Below are 20,147 nucleotides of genomic sequence, written 5' to 3' on the forward strand. Positions count from 1 at the left end.
ACACTCTGAGCTACTACTGTCTTGTGGGGATTTGGAAACGGGTTATTAGATCTGCTGAGAATCCAAAAGAAACCACAAAATGAATGTGTGTGCATCCTGTTCTGTCGATATTGACTTCTAATTCTAAAAAAGTTCTGTGCGGGCCGACATATGCCACAGCCTAAGTGGAGGCTCCACGTGAAGGCACTGCACGCCCTGTGCTCCGCCTCATGTATTTATGTAAAGAAGTGAGAGCCACTACGATTGAATGGAACTAGGGCGTTCTTTGGTTTTCACCCCTTTCTTGCTGCAGGGCCATCTAATTATGTTGCCAAAAGGTGTACCTTGAGAGACGGCTAAAGCTGAGCCTACCTTTAATCTGTTTTGGTGGTCCATAATCTCAGCACTTAGCTGGAACTTGAGGGCCTCTTGTTCCTGGTGTGCAGCCTCTTGGAGACTCTGGGCCAGCTGCTCAGCCTGGGCCAGCTGTGCCTGCAGACCAGAGAATGAACTGGCTGCCTCCTCAGCTGCCTTCACCTTTTCCTGCAAGCTCTCCTTCTCTTGCTGAAGTTGCATCACTTGGAGCTCCAAGCCCTTTCGTTCCTGTAGAGCTGCTTCTCTGGAGTCCTGGAGCTCCTGGGCTAAGCTGACCAGGGCCCCCTCCATCCGATCCTTCTCAGCTGTCAGTGCACAGACCTGTATGCCAAGCTCAGCCGTGTCTGTGTTGGCTCGGTGCAGCTGGTCCTGTAGCTCTGCATGCTCCAGGTGGGCTCCCTCAGAGCTGCACCTCACCTGTGACAGCTCTGCCTGCAGGGCTCGAAGCTCTTGCTCTTGCTTCTGGGCCTTGTAGACACTCTCCTCCTGCAGTATCCCCTCCCTCTCTGAGCATTGCAGCAGCTCCTGAACATGGGCCCTGTTGAGGGCTTCATTCTGCTCTTTCAGTTGTTGCACCAGGGTCTTGTGCTCCCTCAGAACTGCCTCAGCCACACCCAGCTGGCTCTGTAACTTGTCTCGATCACCTAGGGCCACCTGGAGTTTGGCCTGGAGGTCCACCACCTCATTCTGTAACCGCTGGGCTTCCCCCTGGTGAATTTCCAGCTGTGCTTGAGACAGGGCCAGTTGGTCTGTGTTGACTTGGGGTAGGCCTTTTTCTGCAGAGAGGACCTCAATCAGCTGAATCTGCTGTTGGCACTGGTTCTCAAGAGCTCTGAGCTCCTGGGCCTGGGCCTCTGTTCGAAGCCTGCACTGCTCTGCCTCTTCCTGCAGCCTCTGGCACTCACCCTCTTTACTTTGCAGGGCAGCCTCCTTCTCTGCCACCTGAGCCTTCATGGTCTCTTTGGCTTTCCTCACAGCCAGAAGGCTTGCTTCCATTTGGTTTCCCAGGTGCCGGATGCTAGCCTGCTCAGCTTCCAGGGAGGCTAAAGAGTCCTGGATTGCTGCCTCTCGCTGCTGCAGTGCCTTGTAGTCAGTTTGCAAGGCCTGCAGTTTGCCTTCTAGGAGCTGGTTGCGCACGGCCATATTCTGCAGCTCCTTCTGTAGCTCCTGGTTGACCTTTTGCAACACCTCCTGGTCTGCCCCTGGCACTGTGGTATTGTTTACCTGTTCTTCCTGGAGGCACTGCTGCCCCTTTTCTGGCATCTCCCCAGCCTGCGGTGGGACAGAGCTCAAGGAAGTCGCAGCCTCCTTGCTCTTACTTGCCCCACACGCCTCAGCTAGCTGCTCTAGAGTGCCTACTTTCTGGCTGAGATGGTCTCTGTCCTGCATGAGCTGCTTCTTCTGCTCCTCCAGGTCACTTACACGCTGATTCACCTGTCCTAGTTGGGTCTCTAGGAGCTGCAGCTGCCACGTCAGAGACTTGGCCTCCTGCTCCAGTAGCTGCTTTTCTTCTCGATGCCGCTTTTCCTGCTGCCTGGCTTCGGCCAGCTCCTCCTCCACAGAGCTCAAGTGGGCCAGGGATTCCTGAAGCTGTCGTCGGAGCTGAGCTGACTCTTGCTTTTTTTCAGATAGCTCTTCCTGAAGTGGCACCATATCCTTTATTAAGTGTTCTAGGCTAGCCCGGGCCTCCTCCTTCAGTTGCAGTTCCTTGGCCAGCTGCTCGAGCTTGACACTCTGCTGCCTGTTGAGATCCTGGGCCTTGGTGTTCTCTCCTTCTAGGGCTTGAAGTTTTCCCTTCAGCTCCTGGAACTGCAGGGCCAGGTCAGTGGGAACTGGCTCTTGATGAGGCTTTGCGTCCAGAGATGGAGTTTCCCTTTTCTCAGCCCTAGCCAGGCATTCTGAAAGGCTGGCTAGAAGCTGGTTCTTCCTACCCAAGGAGTTTCTCACAGCATCAAGCTCCTGTGCCATGTTCTCAAGCTGCAAGGCTGAATGGCTGTTCTCTTTCTTGTCTACATTTAGCTCCAGGGCCTGCAGACATGTCTGTAGCTTCTTCACTGTGGCCTGGGTGACTTCTCCCTGCTTCTGGAGCTCTGCCACCAGGCTCACGAGGCCAATGCTATCCTCGACTGCAAGGTACCCCATCTCCTTCTCTACCTGAAGCTGCCCGCCTTGTCTGCTGATCAGCATTCGAAGTGCTTGGTTCTCCCTGTCTAGCTGCTGTACATGCTCTTGTAGCTGCTTCTCCCGAACCTCCAACTGGTCCAGTTCCAGCCGCATCTCATCGAAGCTTTCTAGTGCTTCATTGTTTAGAGAACTATTCAGGTCAAGACTGGAGGCCATCTCCTGAGTCTACAAGAAAGGAAAAGACAGGAGCTTTGGAATGAAGCTGCCCAACTATTTGGATAAGTTTTTGTATTCAATGAAAGTAGAATAAAAACAAAGGAATTACCTAGCCTAAGGTAAATTTTTAGAGCTAGTCCAAGGACCAGAACCCCTATGTTCAAAGCACCTGCCACAAGGTCAGAGAACATTCAGGGTCCCACACACTCCACTGATGAGCAGACTCCTGTTTCTATCCAGCCTCCATCAGCTTTATGAGTTTAAAGGATATTGGCTTTTACAGAATCTAAACTCAGTTACACTGAAATTCTGGTTAACCCACTTTATTATACCCACAGCACCACGGTCTGATAAAAATCATAAAATTAGGCCAAAGAGCAGTCTTTTCTATTTTTAATGTTCTTTATACATAATGAGTATTTTTGTACTGCAAATAGATTGCTAGTATATAGTTATAGCAGGTTTGCATTTCTTCTTGATCCACTGTTCTTAAGCACGCTTTCACTTGCTCCTCCACTTAGGACCAGGAAGATTTTATTAATCCCTCTTACAGAAGAAAGAGTTGAAGCTTCAAAAAGTTAAGTAATTTTCCCTTAGTTGGATACAGAGGTGACAGGGTCAATTCTAACCTCAGTGTAAACTACATCTTGTAAGATACTTTAAGATATTTTAAGAGTTCAGTTTTAAAAGGATCTAAATTTTATTTGGCTATAAAAATCTGAATTCCAGGACATAAAGGATATAGTTTAAGGGGTTACATTACTCTTCTTAGAACAACAAGGATTTGAAAAGATTACCCTGGTCACCCTACTAATCCCAGCCTTCTGACATTACCTGCAAGTAGTTGCTCACTAAACTACTCATGCTGGAGCTTCGGCTGGGGGGTTTCCACACGTAAGCAGAAGAGCTGGTGGCTAGTGTCCTCCTGTGGGGCCACAGAACAGTCACGTGCATTCAGATAAACAAACTCAGGTACATACATATACGGAGACATACACACAGGCAGTGGTGTTGATAGCTACTAGGTATGCTGGCTGGTTTTGTGTGTCAACTTGACACAAGCTAGAGTCATGAGAAAGAAAGGGATCTCGGCTAAGGAAATGCCTCCATTAGATCCAGCTGCACGGCATTTTCTCAATTGGTGACCAATAGGGGAGGGGTAAGCCCACTCTGGGTGGGGCCATCTCTGGGCTGGTAGTCCTGGGTTCTAAGAGAAAGCCACGTGAAGCAAGCCGGTGAGCACCATGACTCCACGGCTTTGGGATCATCTCTCAACTCTAGGTTCCTGCTCTGTTTGAGTTCCTGTACTAACTTCCTTTAATAAAGAACAGCAATATGGAAGTCTAGGCCTTCCATATTGGAAGATGGTCCTTAAAGTGGTGGTACAGACAGATAGTGGAACCTTTAAAAAGTATATCTACTGCAAGTCCTTAGATCAACTTGGGGTATGCAGTTGGAAGGCACTATTGGACTCTAGCCCCTGGCTTACTATTTTGGACATGTGATCTCTTACTTCTGCAAAGAATACACCCCATCTCCTTTCCATATGTTATCTACTCTGAAATGATAATCAAAGGGACCCCTTGCCAGAGCCTGGGCCATGTTGCTTGGGCCTTCAGCCTCTAAAACTATGAGCTAAATAAGTCATCCCCCTTTTGCTTTCCTGAAAGGAAGAGTTTCAGACTCTTTTTAAATTTAAAGATTTAAGGGGGTGGGTGCCTGTAGAGGCCAGCAGAGGATGAAGGATGGAGGAAGGAAACTCTTGGTACATTATCCCTGTGGAAAGGTGGAGCCAGCCTAACTCTACCAGAGGGTGTCGCGGCTGGCTATGGTTACACATGTAGTAGAATATTCTACATTGTGGGTCTGCTGGGCTGTGAATATTTTGAGCTTATTAAATATATGGTCTATATTACAACTACTCTTGATGAAAGCTGTCACAGAATAGGTAAAGAGATGGGTGGGAAAAGTTGCTTTACACACTGCTAAGGTCTGCTTCTACCCCATAGCCATAGAACCACAAGTGTATGCACAAGTAAAACTAAACAATGTGAAATAAAAAGGCAAGTATGAAATAATAGGTTTCTCATGATGCATACAATTTTGAAAATATATACTATATAGAACATGTACATTATCATAAAATATTTATGGATGCATATAGTGAAAAAGAAAGCCTTGCTATTAATATGCCTCAACTGTGATACTGTGTTTACTTCTGGAAAGAAAGAAGGAGAAAGACAGCAGTAGAGTGGGCCTTAGTTATATCTACAATATTTTATCTCTTAAAATAAGAATGGATCAGAGAGAAGAAAGAAACCCCAGGAGTATCAGCCTGAAAAGTCTCCCATTGGACAAATACAGTAAAGTTAAGCTACCAAATAATGATGGAATGTAAGCTATTGAATAACAGAACAAGACAAGCCCCCCAAAACAGAAACTAACAAAAACCCACCACTACACAAAAAGCCCACGAGTCAACACTGATATAAGTGAATGAATAAATGGGAAGGCAGAAAAAATAGTCATGAAGCTATATATAATTTACTGAGCGAGCAAGACGGCTGGCCGAATGTCTTCAAAACACTGAGCGTCCCTTTCCTCAACTTTTAAAAGAAAGCAATTCCCCAAAGTACCTGGCAAACGTTGGCCAGGAGGCATCCAAGTCATAGCCTCTTGATGCCAGATCAAACTGAACCTCAGTCAGCTCATACAGTTGACCCACAATGTCAGAGCTCAGCTTCGGCTTCAGAAAGGGGCTTCTTGCATAATACCAGTCACTGCAGAAAACAGAAGAGCGTGTGAACTGAATAGTAACAAGAAGCACAAAATGAATCCACTGAGGACCATCCTGTGGCTCCGCTCATCAAATCCAGTGACTCATGCTACTAAGTCAAACACCAAGCAAATCAGTTTATCTTTTATTGCCAGACCGTGGATTCTCAATAAATGTTCTTTACTTCAAAGAAACTGTTACAATGATCTGAATGCTTACTATTTATATAATATCTGTTTTCTTCCAAAGAATGTGAGATACTCAGATCTCAGGGACTTGCCAGGAAAGGGCAACCATAGGAAACAGGACACTTCCGTTTGGGAAGATAACCTCAGCTCTTATTCCTTTCACAGACCGCACTACGACACACTGGGCTCATTTCTAATTTCTATTCACACATCAAATTAAAAGCCAAAGAGCAAATGTCTGTCTAGAAATGTATGCACATCTATACGACCTGGCTGATATTTGTGGTCTGTGACACTGAACTACTTATGGTCATCTTTACCAAATACTAGAACTCTTCAAATCGGTTTTTTAACTTACAAGCCTGTCACATGTCAGAACTATTCCTTTATGTAAATCAACCTTAAAGGTGACAAAATAAACTAAAGATTATTTTTTTTAACTCAAAAGTGCTTTCTTTTATGAACTTGAATATCTAGGGAGAAGCAGAGTAGAACTAGAAAAAGAACACTGGGCAAGCCAAAGATGTCCTGCCCCATGGCCCCAGATCTACAGCCAATGTTCCCTTACTTCACCCACTCAGACCCACCTCTCTCCTCCTTACTGTTTCCTGGTGAGGCTGTCACACTTAAGAGGTACAAAGGCTGACATGTGGACAACCTGGACTCACAGCAGCTGCTCTTCAGTCTCCAGGGAGCCCCGGTATGCTGATGGGTACTGACTACTGTGGTAGGTGGGGGCTTGGCTAAGTGAAGGAAAACCGGACAGGCAATTCTTCTGGGAGGCAAAGGAACACTGGCCCCAGTGAGCTACTACCCACCAGGGAAAGACACATGGCATGAGGAGTTAAGAGATCTGGCTCTAAACTCTAGTGTCATAACTGAGCGCATGAGAGAACTAGAGAAAGGCGGCCTTCCCTCCGCCTCACTTTTGCCTACATGAAATACAAAGAAACTAGAGGCACCTGCCACTAACATTCTGGTTTGGCTGACACAATTTCACAGTTTCTCTTTATCCGTGCTACGAGGTTAAGCCCAGCACAGACTTGCAATTACCTGGTCACTTTAGTGTTCATGAAGCACTGCTGCAAGGTGTCTGCCAGCCTCTGGTGCACCAAAGAGTAGCGAATGAAGGCTCTCCCTTTTCCCAGAGATGTTCGGAGCTGAAAACATAGATTATATCGAGATAAACACCAGCCTCATGGAGGATTAGCAAATGCCACATACAGGACAGAACATGCCGTTCAACCCTATTCTGACAGTAGCAGCCCTCATACCCCTCAAAGGACACAAAACATCTGGCACTGTCACCCTAGAGTGAAGCTTGGAGTGGGACTGCTTATCCCAGGCCATCTGAAAACAGCCTGTAGCTGTTTTCACACACAGGTGGAGAAGATTTATCAAGGCAGCTCAAACACCTGGACATTCGATGGAGTCACTCTTGCTCCTCTTTCCATTAGAATCTCTGAGTCAGACGGAAAACTCCTTGATTTCGTCTGGAGTAAGGGGTGAAATCTGGAGGTAGCTGAATGGCTTCTCATGTAGAAACTACAGGAGGAAGGGATGTTAAGATTTTCCGGTGCTGGCCTTAACATACTGGGGTGGGGGAGAGGTCAGGCTCAGGGAGAGAGGACTCCCTCTAAACCATCAACCTTCCCATGTATCTACCCACACTTTCCTAATTGGGCTTGTTTCTTTTCAGATACGCCAACTCACTGCTCACAGTCAGTGTGCTATCGATAAGAACAGGGCTTTCCATGAAGTCGTGTCATCTATGAGTAGATGTAACAGAAAAGCCCAAGTGTCCATAACTCTACAAGGACTATGATGACGAACCATAAAGGCATAAAGGGATCAATCTAAGGGTTAGTCACAACATGTTATGTTGGGTAGACTCTGCAATGAGGCTGCAATGCAGGGCCCTACTAGCTATGGGCACATGGCAGTCAAGACAAGTAGATTAAACAGAACTGCCAAAGAAGACATGTGAGACAGTTTGCAAATTAAGCAGTTCTAGAAGCAGCCAGGCATTCAAAACACTCTGACTTACCACAGCTATCTGTTGATACAAGCTCTGCATCTAAGTAGAGACAGCAGGGCCAACACTCTCTTAGCCCTTTAAAGGTCAAATGTGGTAGGAGAGGAATGACAGTAGTTTGGTCACGAAAGTGTCTTACTATCCTCTGCTATCAAGATGCCCTGGATTCAGACAGGAAGTATGTGGCATACCACTAAGGCACTGCTGATGCTGTAAACATCCCAGTAAAGGTTAACACCTTTAACTCAGAAGTATTTATCTTCTTACTGAAGACTCAAGGAAATAATTTAATATGAAGTAGTTCTAAAAGACACAAACCCTCATGAACTGTAGAAGGCAGAAGACATTTCTCCGTGTCCATACTGCACATAGTCATAATGGCTGAAGTGGAGGTGGGCAGCAGACTGGCTTGATATAAAGCACTATGATATGTTTCCAAATAGTTATCTCAACGGATGCTTAGAAGACAACTTTGAGGTCACACCCATGTCCAAGCACTGTCTCCTCTGATGAGTGAGTTGAGAACCAAGTGTGCAGCGGGAACAACATCTGAGCAGCCAAGAACAGCTGGGCAAAGAGCTCACCCACACACTCAAACGCTGGAGTAGTGGTGGGATTTAATGAGACCGCTGCCCACAAAACCACTTTCGTCTGCAAGCTCCCAGAACAGGAGTCAGTCATTATTCCTCTTATATGACAGTAAAACTTCCTATACAGTAACATTTGAGCTCATTAGTTGAAGAGATGATTATATAATGGGAGCTAGCTATTCACTTAAAGGTATTTTTAAATGTCCTTTGGGAAAAGGATTGTTTCCTGTGTACTGCAAATGAAAATAACTATATATCCCTTAAAAAAATTGTTTGAGATCTTGGGTCAGCTTTCTTTTTTTTTTAATTGGATATTTTATTTATTTACATTTCAAATGTTATCCCCTTTCCCAGTTTCCCCTCTGTAAACCCTCTATCCCATCCTCCCTTACCCTGCTTTTATGGGGGTGCTCCCCCACCCACCCACTCCCACCACACTACCCCAGCATTCCTCTACACTGGGGCACCAAGCGTTCACAAGACCAAGGATCTCCGCTCCCATTAATGCCAGATAAGGCCCCTTCAGCCCCTTCAGTCCTTCCCCTAACTCTTCCATTGGGGTTTGGGTCAGCTTTCATTTCCAGTTTTCTTAGCATATAATCAGAACCCATATAAACCATGCTGAAAAGACACACAACAGCAGCACAGGCCAGGAGACCTTCAAGAAACATGGGCTGCCCCTGCTTTAAGGTAGACCGTTGTGCTATGCCCCAGGAGCAGAGCTGGCATCCACACATTTCAGGGAAACACAATCCTAGAAGACCCCATTTTGAGCCCCCAGAAGTGGCTTACTAGAATATTCACATGTTAGTCCCAGTGGTTATCTCCTACTCAAAAGGTGCTGAGGAGTCCTACAGATACTTCTGACCTATTAAATTCACATTACACTTGAAACCCAAAGAGTGCCTGAGTACTAAGGCACTGAAGATCCAGCAGTTTGTCCACCTACTGACATTCCAAGACAGAGAACAGAGCTTTCATATGTAATTAAACTGGATCCCACAGGAAATTGCTACTAAAACCTGTGTGAGCAAGCTAGAAGTCAGCACACAGCTTCCTTAACTTCTTTAATGTTTGTCTGCATGGTCTCAAAAGGTCTGAACGCTTTAATGAGGAGAGGAGGGAAACAGCTGAAAAGTAGACTCTTTCAGTAATCACTTCATGACCCTAGGAATGAAAACTAACTTACTGTTAGAGTTCACCTGTCCAAAGTCACACACTTAAAGGCTTCAGTGCTGAAGCCATGTGTGAGGAGTGGGAGACAAGAGTGGGAATGAAATATCTCCAGACTCCTGACACATTAAACACTGTTCTACATCATGGACTTGAGTTTCTCACCAACCTCACAAAACCAATCCTCACTACACTGACATTAAAAATACATGCAGGATAAACATTTCAGAGCTGCCATCTTCCCTTGCTTGCCCAGAGTCTGAGAGTGCGCCTGGTAAAAAATGTTGAGCCTTTGATGCCAGTGTGCTTAATCCTGTTCTCATCTATAAGAATAACACCCTTGCTCTAGTTGGTGTACCTAGGAGTGTTCATGCTAGAACATCCAACACTTCAGCACTGTGGCCTTTCAGGCCAGTCAAAGAGCCTATGTGCTGATTTTAAAGTGATTCCATACTTGTCAGAGGTGCTGACAAGACAGAATGCACAAACTTTTCCAACCTCTTTCCTGAAATTTCAGGGTCCACTTGCTTCCTATGTATGTGTACTTCACTTCTGGGTTGACTGGGATGATGAAAGAGAAAGTGGGCCATTGGGGATGAGGATGGGGATGGACTTGGGATACAGGAATGAAGATCAATCTGAGGCCTAGTTACTCACAATACTACGGTATGGTGTGCAGACTCTGCTATGAGATTCAACATAGGGCCTTCTATGCTCTGGTACAAGGCAGCCAAGACAAATCAATTAAAGAAACTGCCACAGAGGTCTTGAGACAGGATTGCACATTAGAAGGGTGTGTAGTGTGATGTGTGGGGTTTTTTTTTGTTTGTTTGTTTGTTTTTTTTTTTTTAAATTTTGTACTTAAGACAAAGCCAGGGCATTCAGCCCTTCCTCAAAGGCCCAACTGGATGTAGAAAGTTACTTAGCAGTCCTGCATGATATGAAGTATCTTTGAGACTCTACCTTATTCTCCTCACCTCAAGTCTGAGTTTCCAAGATAGCCTAGCAACTTAAAAAAAATTGGTATTTATTCATTGATTCATTGTGTGTGTGTGTGTGTGTGTGTGTGTGTACACGCGCGCACGCGCATGTATGCCAGTGTCATGGCACATTGGGGGAAGGTCTGTTCTCTCTACTGTGTGAGTTCTAGAGATGAAACTTTAGGTCATCAGGCTTGGTGGCCAATGCCTTTACCTAATGAGTTGTCTAGCTTAGCAACTCTAAAGAAAATTATCTATCTATCTATCTATCTATCTATCTATTTTTTTTTAAGGAAGTGGTGTTGCACACTTCCAAAGGGTTCCATGAACAGAGACTTCCAGTGTGAACAGCCCAGCTAGGAAGTGAAATTTAGGACCTGGCTCATTTCTGCTTAGGTTAAATTCAGATAGTTTTCATGAGCTTGAACCACATAACAGGTACCCAGTATGCCTGGACTAGATTTCTTGGCTTCTTAATCACCCATAGAGTTCACGGTATACCTAGCCATGTGTAGAAGAGATAGCCACAAAGAAGCTTTAGGCAGGCCAGTGGAAGACATGTGGTCCCTCCCTTCACGGCGTGGCTTACCTCAGAGATGGACCTGACAAACCGGATCCCATCATTTGCTCCTTTCACCTTGGCTAGGCACGCACAGAAGTAATCCCAGTAGTCTTTCTTGCCACCCAGGAGGCTAGCCTTCTCCTTCTGATCAAACTGTGCAGAGAAGGGAACAGGCAGAAGGTCTGAGACTACTGTTTGTACATGCCCTCCTAATGTGATAAACGTTACCAGTTTCCTAGGGACAAGCACTGGGGGAGGCCTCTTGATGGTCTTGTTTTGATTTATTGGCAACTCAGAGTATGCTAATCTCAAAACAAAAGAGTGTTTTAATGCACAAACCTCCTATGTGGAAGAGGCTACTAAACACCAGCTCAAGGCCACACACCTAATGACTTAGAAACCAGTTATCCCAAGAGGTCTCTCTATTGCTCCTTTTCCAGCACACAGAAAGCCTGAACTGTAGTTCTAGTGTAGCCAGCTAGACAGATGACTGGCTGATCAATAAAAGACGCAAGCAAGGGAGGCAGGAAAGGAGGGAGAAAGAAAGGCAAGATGGAGAAAAGCAAAGTAATGAAAGGAGCGAAGAAAGAGAAAGATTTATCCTCTTAAGGTAACCACTGCAGTTTGATGGAGAACCTCCGATGTGATAAGGAAATTCAATTGAAGAGTCTTGTGTTAACATTCAAAGTGTTGACTGTATTGTAACTCAGAGAACCCAGGCAATGGCTTCTTAGCCACTCCTCAACTCTCAAGAGTCAACGCTGTTTTAAAGTACATGAAAAACCAAAATGAATGTCAGTGCTGAGTGCTTTCAAATTCAAAACCAAAATGGGCTTATTTGGGGAAGAGAAACACAGGAAATCCTCATAATCAGCTGGTGTCAGACAGAGCCTGTGGAGTCATAAAGCGAGTCGTCCGTGCCTGCCGTTACTTCTAGCAGCTCTCACCCCTTGCTCTTCGGTGGCATGTGACACTGTAAAGTACAGTAGGCATACCACTTATAGCATTTCCCCCTGGTTATGAAACATGATTCACGTTTGCTATTATCAAATCTAGATAACACAAAACAAAACCCAGAAACACCTCATACAATTTTGGTAAAGTGACTGCAGGTCCATTTCTTTCCTGCCTACCTCAAAGGCATGTGCTTCCCAAATCAGCAGAGTTGTCTAGGTCAAACTAACTAGACACAAAAACTACACCATGAAAATGTTAAAAGAATGTTTGCTTGACTAACCCTGTTTCAGAAAGAGCCAGCCCCATGCTGATCATACGTGAGGAACGAGGCTCTGAAATGGGCCTTGAATAATAATCTTCGAGTCTACACTCTTGGAAACTGCCTTTATACCTGGCTGTATACTTATATCATGTCTGTGAGGGAGAAACACCACAGGGTCCATCAAGTTCTCAAAGGCTGTAAATAACTACACTATAGTTGAGAGCTTTGCTGGAAAGGCCTGTGACTTGCCTTAAGATGGCTTAAATCTCAGAAGGATGTTTTCAGTTCCCAGAGCATCCTGACTCACATGGAAGGACTGAGCTCCTGGAACTGCTTTGACTCTTCGTCTCACCACAAGGGTGACACTGCTCCATTATGCTTTCTGAACCACATCCTGGAAACTGATAACAGTCACCCAAATGGGGAAGGAGAAACAACTCTGACAAAACCAATACATGACGGGGGCCACTTACTTGCAGAAGATACTCAAGTTTGTAAGAAAACTTGTGCAAGCTGGTGCTGTCATCTGTGATCGGTTCTCCACCTTCCTTAAATTCATTGCTTAGTTCTGTCACTGCATCTTTAAGACAACAAACAGGAACATGTAACTAGAGAGACACGTTTGTTTACTTCACATTTTAACAGCCCTAGAATTGGCATGCATCTTAGATGTACTGAAAAGTAAAGTAGAAATAACACCAAGAAGCACAAGGAGTAAGTGGTTAGCAGTTAGTAATGGTCACCTTGGAAACACACAGGACATGTAACTATTCAGGTGATATTCTCCTTCAGGTAGGAGAGTCAAATGTACTAAGTCCCATAGACTCTGCAACAGCTTGCTGACTGGGCACAGGTGGGGTTTTTTGTTTGTTTGTTTGTTTTGTTTTTAATTCATCTCTGTGTGTCTACCACCAAGCTAGCACTTTGTATGCACAGCAGGTCAACACATGGTATTCGGATTAATCAACTGTAGAATCACAAACCAAAACAGACTTAGGACAGTGAAAGTAAAAAAAAAAAAAAAGCCAGGATAGAGTGGCCATGACCCACGTCACTAGACTCTAAAAGGTCCCATTTCTCTTCAACAGTGGGAGCCAAGCCTTTAACACAGACCATAGCATTCATTACACCCTATCAACACAGGTTAAATACAGGTTCTAGAGCACCCATCGAGTGTCGATAACAGTAACAATGAGAACAATATCTGTTTCTGTTGACTGGGTGCCCAAGAAGGGTCAGACCTTTACATTAATGGAGTGTCTGCCTTATTGCAATAAGCCTGAGATGTTATGTCATATGCATTCTACTTTCAGCACTATGAAAAAACTAAATACAACATGGAATCTAGGAAATCTCTTATTATCAACCCCCTACCCCCATTCTACAGATAAGGGATACAGGGGTCAGAGACTCAGCCTAAGATCCTTTTGGCCAACACTGGAGCTTTAAGCAGACACTGGTCCTTTACTCTCCAGGGTGCAGTGTGCCCCACTTATCGGTTGGTTGGGTCTGAGGACAGGATATAGGTTTCAAGACTACTGAACCAACTCTGAGATTTCTGTGAGGCAAATATGGTACATAAGGCTGTCTTTGAAAACTAGCCACTGTGACACAGAAAAGACTACTTTGTGGCAAAACTTTTAAAGGTAAACATAGATTTGTTTAAATTGACATTTATTTTTCTCTGTATATCTGTATAAATTAAAACAAAACAAAGAACACTATCCGTTTTAGCTGAAAGTCTAATGTGGTCATGAGCTAAGACTGGTACTGTATAAGTCCAAGCTTTGTTTCATACTGGTTCTATGATAATAGGTAAGTCAGATACACTACTGTGCCTATTTCCTTCACTGCAAAATGGCAGCAGTAATAGCACCTACCTCACAGGACCAAACAAGGAGATTCCATAGGTTACTATCAATAACCTGTATGCACAGCAATGTCATACGCACATGAAACAAAATAAAATTCAAAAGTTTTAGATTTTTGTGCATTTTAGATTTCAGAGTTTTAAATTAGGGATATTCGACTAGCAAAATATTTCAAAATTGCAAAATATCCAAAAATATTATAATCAAACAAACCTTTGGTCTGCCTTTGAGATAATGGCACTTAACCTGCATCAGCTCTCAGAGGCCCCAAAGTGCTGTAAAGAGCAAACCTGAGGAAGTGGGCTGGACCTTGTTAGCTTTGGATCTCAAATGTGGACTGTGGACTGTGGACTGCACTGAGGCTAGCCCAGACCAACAGCCTTAACTATAACATTTCTAGTGTTTGTTCAGCCCAGGCAGTCAGGAACCACCCAGATTCCAGGCCATCAGGGAAGTGTCACGGGGACAGCTGCAGGCACAGATCTGTGGCAAGTGTGCTGGAGCTTCAGAAATTTATAAAACCAAGCCTGGCAGCAGTAGGGATGGGAGACCTACTGAAATCTGGTTCTTGCGAAGAAGTCATTTAGAAGAGTAAAACTTAGACTCCCACAGTCCACAGAAATGTTGTCATTCTGTCAAGGTCTAGCTGCAGTTTTGACTATTTTCCTTCCCTTATCTTTCTCCAATGGTTACAAATCCAAATGGCTCCCTCAGAAAGCCAGGAGGTAGGTAGGACTAAAATGCACGGGGAAATGGCCACCAGTGTCTGGGGGCTGGTGTGGGGAGAAGCAACATGAAACCTCCAAGTTTTTCACCTTCCTGTTTAAAGAGAGGAGAATGTTTCTCCCCTGAAACCCAAGCTCACCAAAGACCAGCAAGGGGTGGGATAGGGGTGATTCCATAAAAGGCACCTAGGCAGCTTAAAGCATACATACCAACTGAAACCAGCCCCAATCCTCTTAGTGGTATTTGATTTTGTTCACAAACCACCTATGTTGCTCTGAGGAGTATGAGGTAAGCCTTCCCATTTGCATGGACACTGGATACCTGAAAACCAAATATTTCAATATGATGTGTCCTGAGGGTTTGAATTACTCTGTGTGTGATCAAGGAGAGGGCTGAACTCTGACTATCAACAGCCAAGGCACAAGTCCAAGTTTCTCAAAACCAGCCACTCAACCAGACCTTGTAGATCACGGATGATCCTCTGGAGCTGGGTCTCAGTGCTGCTAGAAGCCATGGTTTTTCTCTTAGATGTGTAGGTCCCAGCAGGCTATCACTTCAGTGCTGTGTGGTTGCCAGTCAGCGATGGTCAGACTCCATGGTGGCACCTGTACAGGGAAGAGGCCACAGTTTATAGAGTGTAGAGGACCTTCACTCTGGGTATAAGGACTCATCAGGTATCTTTTCTTAAGGAGATGGCTTGATCTTTCTGTGTGAATCTTGTTAGCAGGTACTCTCAGGTCTGCTTCTGATATACTCTCAGGTTTATATCCTGACATCATGACTTGATTCTAGACTGTTCTGTGGTGGTTTTGTATTTGTTTGTTTTTGTCTTTTTTGGGGGGTGGGGGGTCAACTTGACACAGGCTAGAATTATTGAAAAAGAAACGTCGAGTGAGAAAATGCCTTTAGATTGGCCTGTGAACAAGCCTCTGGGGCAGTTTTTAAATGAGTGATGTAGAAAGGCTCATCCCACAGTGGTTACTGCTTCCCCTGTGCAGATGTGCGTGCCTGGAAGGTGTAAGAGAGCAGGCTGAGCAAGGCATGGGGAGCAAGTCAGTCAGCAGCACTCTTCCATGGCTTCTGTTCCTGTTCTTGCCTCCAGGTTTCTGCCTGGCTTCCCTCAGTGACAAAGTATGACTGGGGAGTTTTAAGATAACCCCAAGTTGCTTTTGGTCACAGTCTTTATCACAGTAACAGAAACCCTAACTAAAGCATGTTTAAAAAGAAGCAAGATCAGCCGGGCGGTGGTGGCGCACGCCTTTAATCCCTGCACTTGGGAAGCAGAGGCAGGTGGATTTCTGAGTTCAAGGCTAGCCTAGTCTACAGAGTGAGTTCCAGGACATCCAGGGCTATACAGAGAAACCTTGTCTCGAAAAACAAAAGAGAAAAAAAAGTAAAAAAAAGAAACAAAAACAAACAAACAAAAAGAAGCAAAATCAAGTTAAAAGCAAAGCTGGTTCTTTCTGAGTTGTTCTTTCTGTCTCTTGGGACAAAAGTGCCTCATATTTAGTCCTCAGAAAAGTCTCCAGTGGCTCTATCACCTTTTCCCACAGAGGTCAGACCTGCTTATCTCAGATTCTGACATCTCTAAACCCTGTGGAGCCAGATCTGCTCAGAGACATTTTTCTTATATTTCTTTCTAAGGAACAGTCAGAAACTTCTAACAGGCAGTGTTTGAGGGTCCAAGAGGCAGGGGATACGTACCCTAGGGCTTCTGACAGGAACAGCCTGGCATGCCTAGTAAAAGGTGGCTCTTCTAGTATCAGATTTGAGCCTCTTCTACCTTGTGTTCGGCTAAGCCTGAGAGTGAAAATATTCTCTGACTTGCCACCCATGGGCCTGCATAGCCCTCCCAATCAGACCAGAGACAAGGTACTATTTTAAGCTCAGTCATAGTTTTCTCCGGTTGGAGAGTCTACAGCTGGCACTACTTGGGTGGCTGTTAATGTCACTTAAGGTCACAATATGTTTGAAGACCAACAAAAAGAGATGTGAGTACCTACCTGGAAGAGAGTTCTGACCATGCATTTGGACATCAGGGCCTTTAGGAAGCTTTAATTTGCCCTTTAGGTATTCTGTGCAAAGGCACAGTGTCTGCTCTAAAGACAGTAGCAGCCATATGACTGAGAGCGGGTACATATTTTACACAGAGCACTTCTCACAGTCATCATGGTAGGATAAACACCTTTCCTGTTTACAAAGGAAAAGCTGATACTCTGTAGCCTAAGGTCCAGGGCCAATGAAGAGAATTGGCTTGATTACTCTTCCGTGTGATTTCAAACCTGGGGTTTTCTCAGAAAATCCTGCTGAACCCTTAAGACAGTACAATCATCACTACACAAAATGACAACACTTCTACTGGCTCCTAGGAACTATCTTGAACTCCAGCAGTTCACAATAACATGTCACCTTGAATCTGTGTAACATGTGGCAGCTCTCACTCACTCAGTGAGATGGCCCCTTCTGGTTTCAGGAGGCGGGGCAAGGGAGCCCTGGAAAGGAAATGGCAACTAAGCCATAAGCAACTCCAAATATTTATAAGCATTAGAGTGACTGGTCAGGTCAGCACAGGCTTGTCACTAAACAGATGCGTAGGGCCTATTTTTAACTCACAAGCCAGCACAGCTGTGACTCAGTGAAAACACGGAGAGCTTCTCAGACTCAGGAAGAAAGAGCCAGGCACTCAGCTAGACTACAGTCTTACTAACCACTCCCTATAAAGGCCCCTAACAAATATTGGTACCATTCGCCAAGGATAATAGACTAGACACAGGGGCAGTTTATGAGAAGTCTGTTTCTTGTCCCAGTGTTTCTCCAGGTAGAGGGGCTCACACAAGGCACAGGCTAGCGTTGCTAAAGTTGAACTATTGTACTCGCTAGTTTATGTCAATTTGACACAAGCTAGAGTCATCTGAGAGGAGGGGTCTCAGCTGAAAAAAATGTTTCCCTAAGATTAGGCTGTAGGCAAGCCTACTGCATTTTCTTAATTAGTGACTTATATGAAATGGCCCAGCCCATTGTAAGGTCTTTTGGGGGAGCCCAGAAGATGGTGAGTGGGTTCCAGACCTTGGACACTGACTTTGGTTTTGCTTGTTCAGGTTTTGACTGTGGCTCTTCTCTCTTAAAGTAAGAAAGTATTTAACTTATTTTTGATTTTACATGAGCCTGCAGTTGAGAGACTTCAGTATTTTAAAAAGAGATCGAACTTTTAAAGTATTAGAATTTGTAAGACTGTTAGACTTTTTAAGTTTGTAAAATGTTTTATACTGTGATGTTGATATTAATCTGTAATACTGCAGCTGAACTAGAAAGGAAAGGTTGTAGCTTAACACTGATGTGTTGTGTGTCAAGTTGAGAAGGGGTCATTTGTGCTGATCAGTTTTATGTCAATCTGACACAAGCTGAGAAGAGGGCACCTCAACTGAGAAAAATGCCTCCATAAGACGAGACTGTAGGCAAGTCTGTAGGGCATTTTCTTAATTAGTGATTGATGAGGGAGGACCAGACATAGTGAATGGGGCCACCTATGGGCTGGAGTCCGGCGTTCTATAAGAAAGCAGGTTGAGCAAGCCATGTGGAGCAGGCAAGCCAATAAGCAGTATCTCTCTATGGCCTATGCATCAACTCCTGCCTCTGGCTTCCTGCCCTATTTGAGGTCCTACCATAACTTCCTTCAACAATGGACTATGATGTGAAAGTGGCCCATGCAGGACTACAGATAACAACTTCTGTGTACTTGGCAATAAAGAGGAATAAGTCATAGAAATATTCAACCAGGCATTGAGCCTTCAAGGTGTTGTCCTGAGGTAAAGAAACCCCTGGAAAGGCTATATATTTTATGCTTATGTTTAATACAATGTTTTTGAAAAGGTAAAACATTGGAAGGGAAATCAGAATACTTGATACAGAAAATGGGGAGACAGATGGGTATAACTGCAAATGGGTATGTAGTTGTAGTGGGACTGGAACAACTCTTGTTTATGGTGGCATTTGTCAAAATTCACATAATGAGCTGGACTTGGTAGTATACACTCATAATCCCAGCAGTTGGGAGGCTGAGACAAGAGGACTGTTGTGAGTTCAAACCTGTTGTTTATAAACAGCTAGGCTATATGGCAAGACTCAATCTGAAAACAAAAAAGGGCTGAGGATGTAACTCTAAAAGGTAGTGCTTACCTAGGATGCTCAAAGCCATGGATTCAAGCCCTAGTACTGAAAAAACAAAAACCAAAATCCTAAATAAACAAACAAAAACAGAAAAAACAACACAAACACAAACCTCAATAGTAATAAACAGAAACTCAACTAACTAAATTGTACCTCCTCTCAAAGCAGTAGTGTGATAATGTTTTTAAAATGTGAAGGGAGCTCAAAAAGGGACAATTTACTTCTGTATGCTGAAAGGAGAGATTGAGAGGTTCTCTGTGATGACCACTGAGCTTCTAGGATGTCCCTGAAAAGTGGCAGGTAGAAGTGGGGCCAGATAGAGGTACAGTGAGGACGAAGGCTACAGCTTTCTTGTATTACTCATTCTACTGTTGCCAACCCAGGGCATGTGGCTCCCAGAAGTAATCATGAAGGGAGATGCCATCTTAATCCATGAAGCCCATGGCTGTATATACAGGCAATATGAGGTCTACAAAGAAGGAAGGTATGTGTTTCTGGGGTGGGGAACTTGGGGAGGAGGTAAGAACAGCTGACTGTAGCTAAGCATCCAGGCTGGGGTTGGGACCATATGTGCATCACAGTCTACTAAATTTTCTGGATTCTAGCTATTTGGAGTCTGGCCTTAAGGAAAAGATGTATGCCAATCAAACCAAGGTCATGGCACAAGGAGGTTGGACACAGACAAAAATGGGTTCCTTTAAGACTTTGTGGCTAAGCTGTGTGTGGTGTCGAACACCTTTAGTCCCAGCATTCAAGAGGTATATCTCTGTAAGTTAATAGTCCAGCCTGGCCTACATAGCAAGTTCTGGACCAGTCAATGAGACCCCGCTTTAACAAACAAACAAACAATAACAACAGAACTTTGTGTGCTAAAGAACTACTGCCTATTTTTCATGGCATTAGACCTGACTTTGTTGTACTTGGCTGGTATCAAGTTCCCAGGTCACAGGGTGAACTCTTCCCTGTCACTGATTCCACATGCTGATTTTCCCAGAGTCTATGACAGTGGTTCTCAAGCTTCCTAATTCTGTGACCATTTAATATCAGTGGGTTTCAACCTTCCTAATGCTGCAACCCTTTAATACAGTTCCTCATGTTTGATAACCCCCAACCATAAAATTATTTTTGTGCTAATTCATAACTGTAATTTTGCTAGTTATGAATTG

At 44.5% G+C, this 20,147-nt stretch overlaps 1 protein-coding gene across 2 annotated transcripts in view; it reads right to left on the bottom strand.

Moving 5' to 3' along the window:
- Positions 1–20,147, bottom strand: part of Fyco1 (FYVE and coiled-coil domain autophagy adaptor 1) — a 69,233-nt gene that overhangs the window by 41,294 nt on the left and 7,792 nt on the right. Inside the window, exons 1-8 of one of the 2 annotated variants that reach the window (XM_076917316.1) lie at positions 16,519–16,643; positions 15,274–15,419; positions 12,691–12,797; positions 11,026–11,151; positions 6,712–6,818; positions 5,331–5,474; positions 3,529–3,619; positions 352–2,703 (exon numbers count right to left, since the gene is read on the bottom strand). In XM_076917316.1, the coding sequence (XP_076773431.1) occupies positions 352–2,703; positions 3,529–3,619; positions 5,331–5,474; positions 6,712–6,818; positions 11,026–11,151; positions 12,691–12,797; positions 15,274–15,328 (2,982 nt within the window). In that variant the 5' untranslated portion in view covers positions 15,329–15,419; positions 16,519–16,643. Of the gene's footprint in view, positions 1–351; positions 2,704–3,528; positions 3,620–5,330; positions 5,475–6,711; positions 6,819–11,025; positions 11,152–12,690; positions 12,798–15,273; positions 15,420–16,518; positions 16,644–20,147 lie in introns of those variants that run through there. The other variant, XM_034483774.2, reaches the window with a different exon arrangement.

The sequence above is a fragment of the Arvicanthis niloticus genome, chromosome 21 (genome assembly GCF_011762505.2).
Source record: "Arvicanthis niloticus isolate mArvNil1 chromosome 21, mArvNil1.pat.X, whole genome shotgun sequence".
Lineage (NCBI taxonomy): Eukaryota > Metazoa > Chordata > Mammalia > Rodentia > Muridae > Arvicanthis > Arvicanthis niloticus.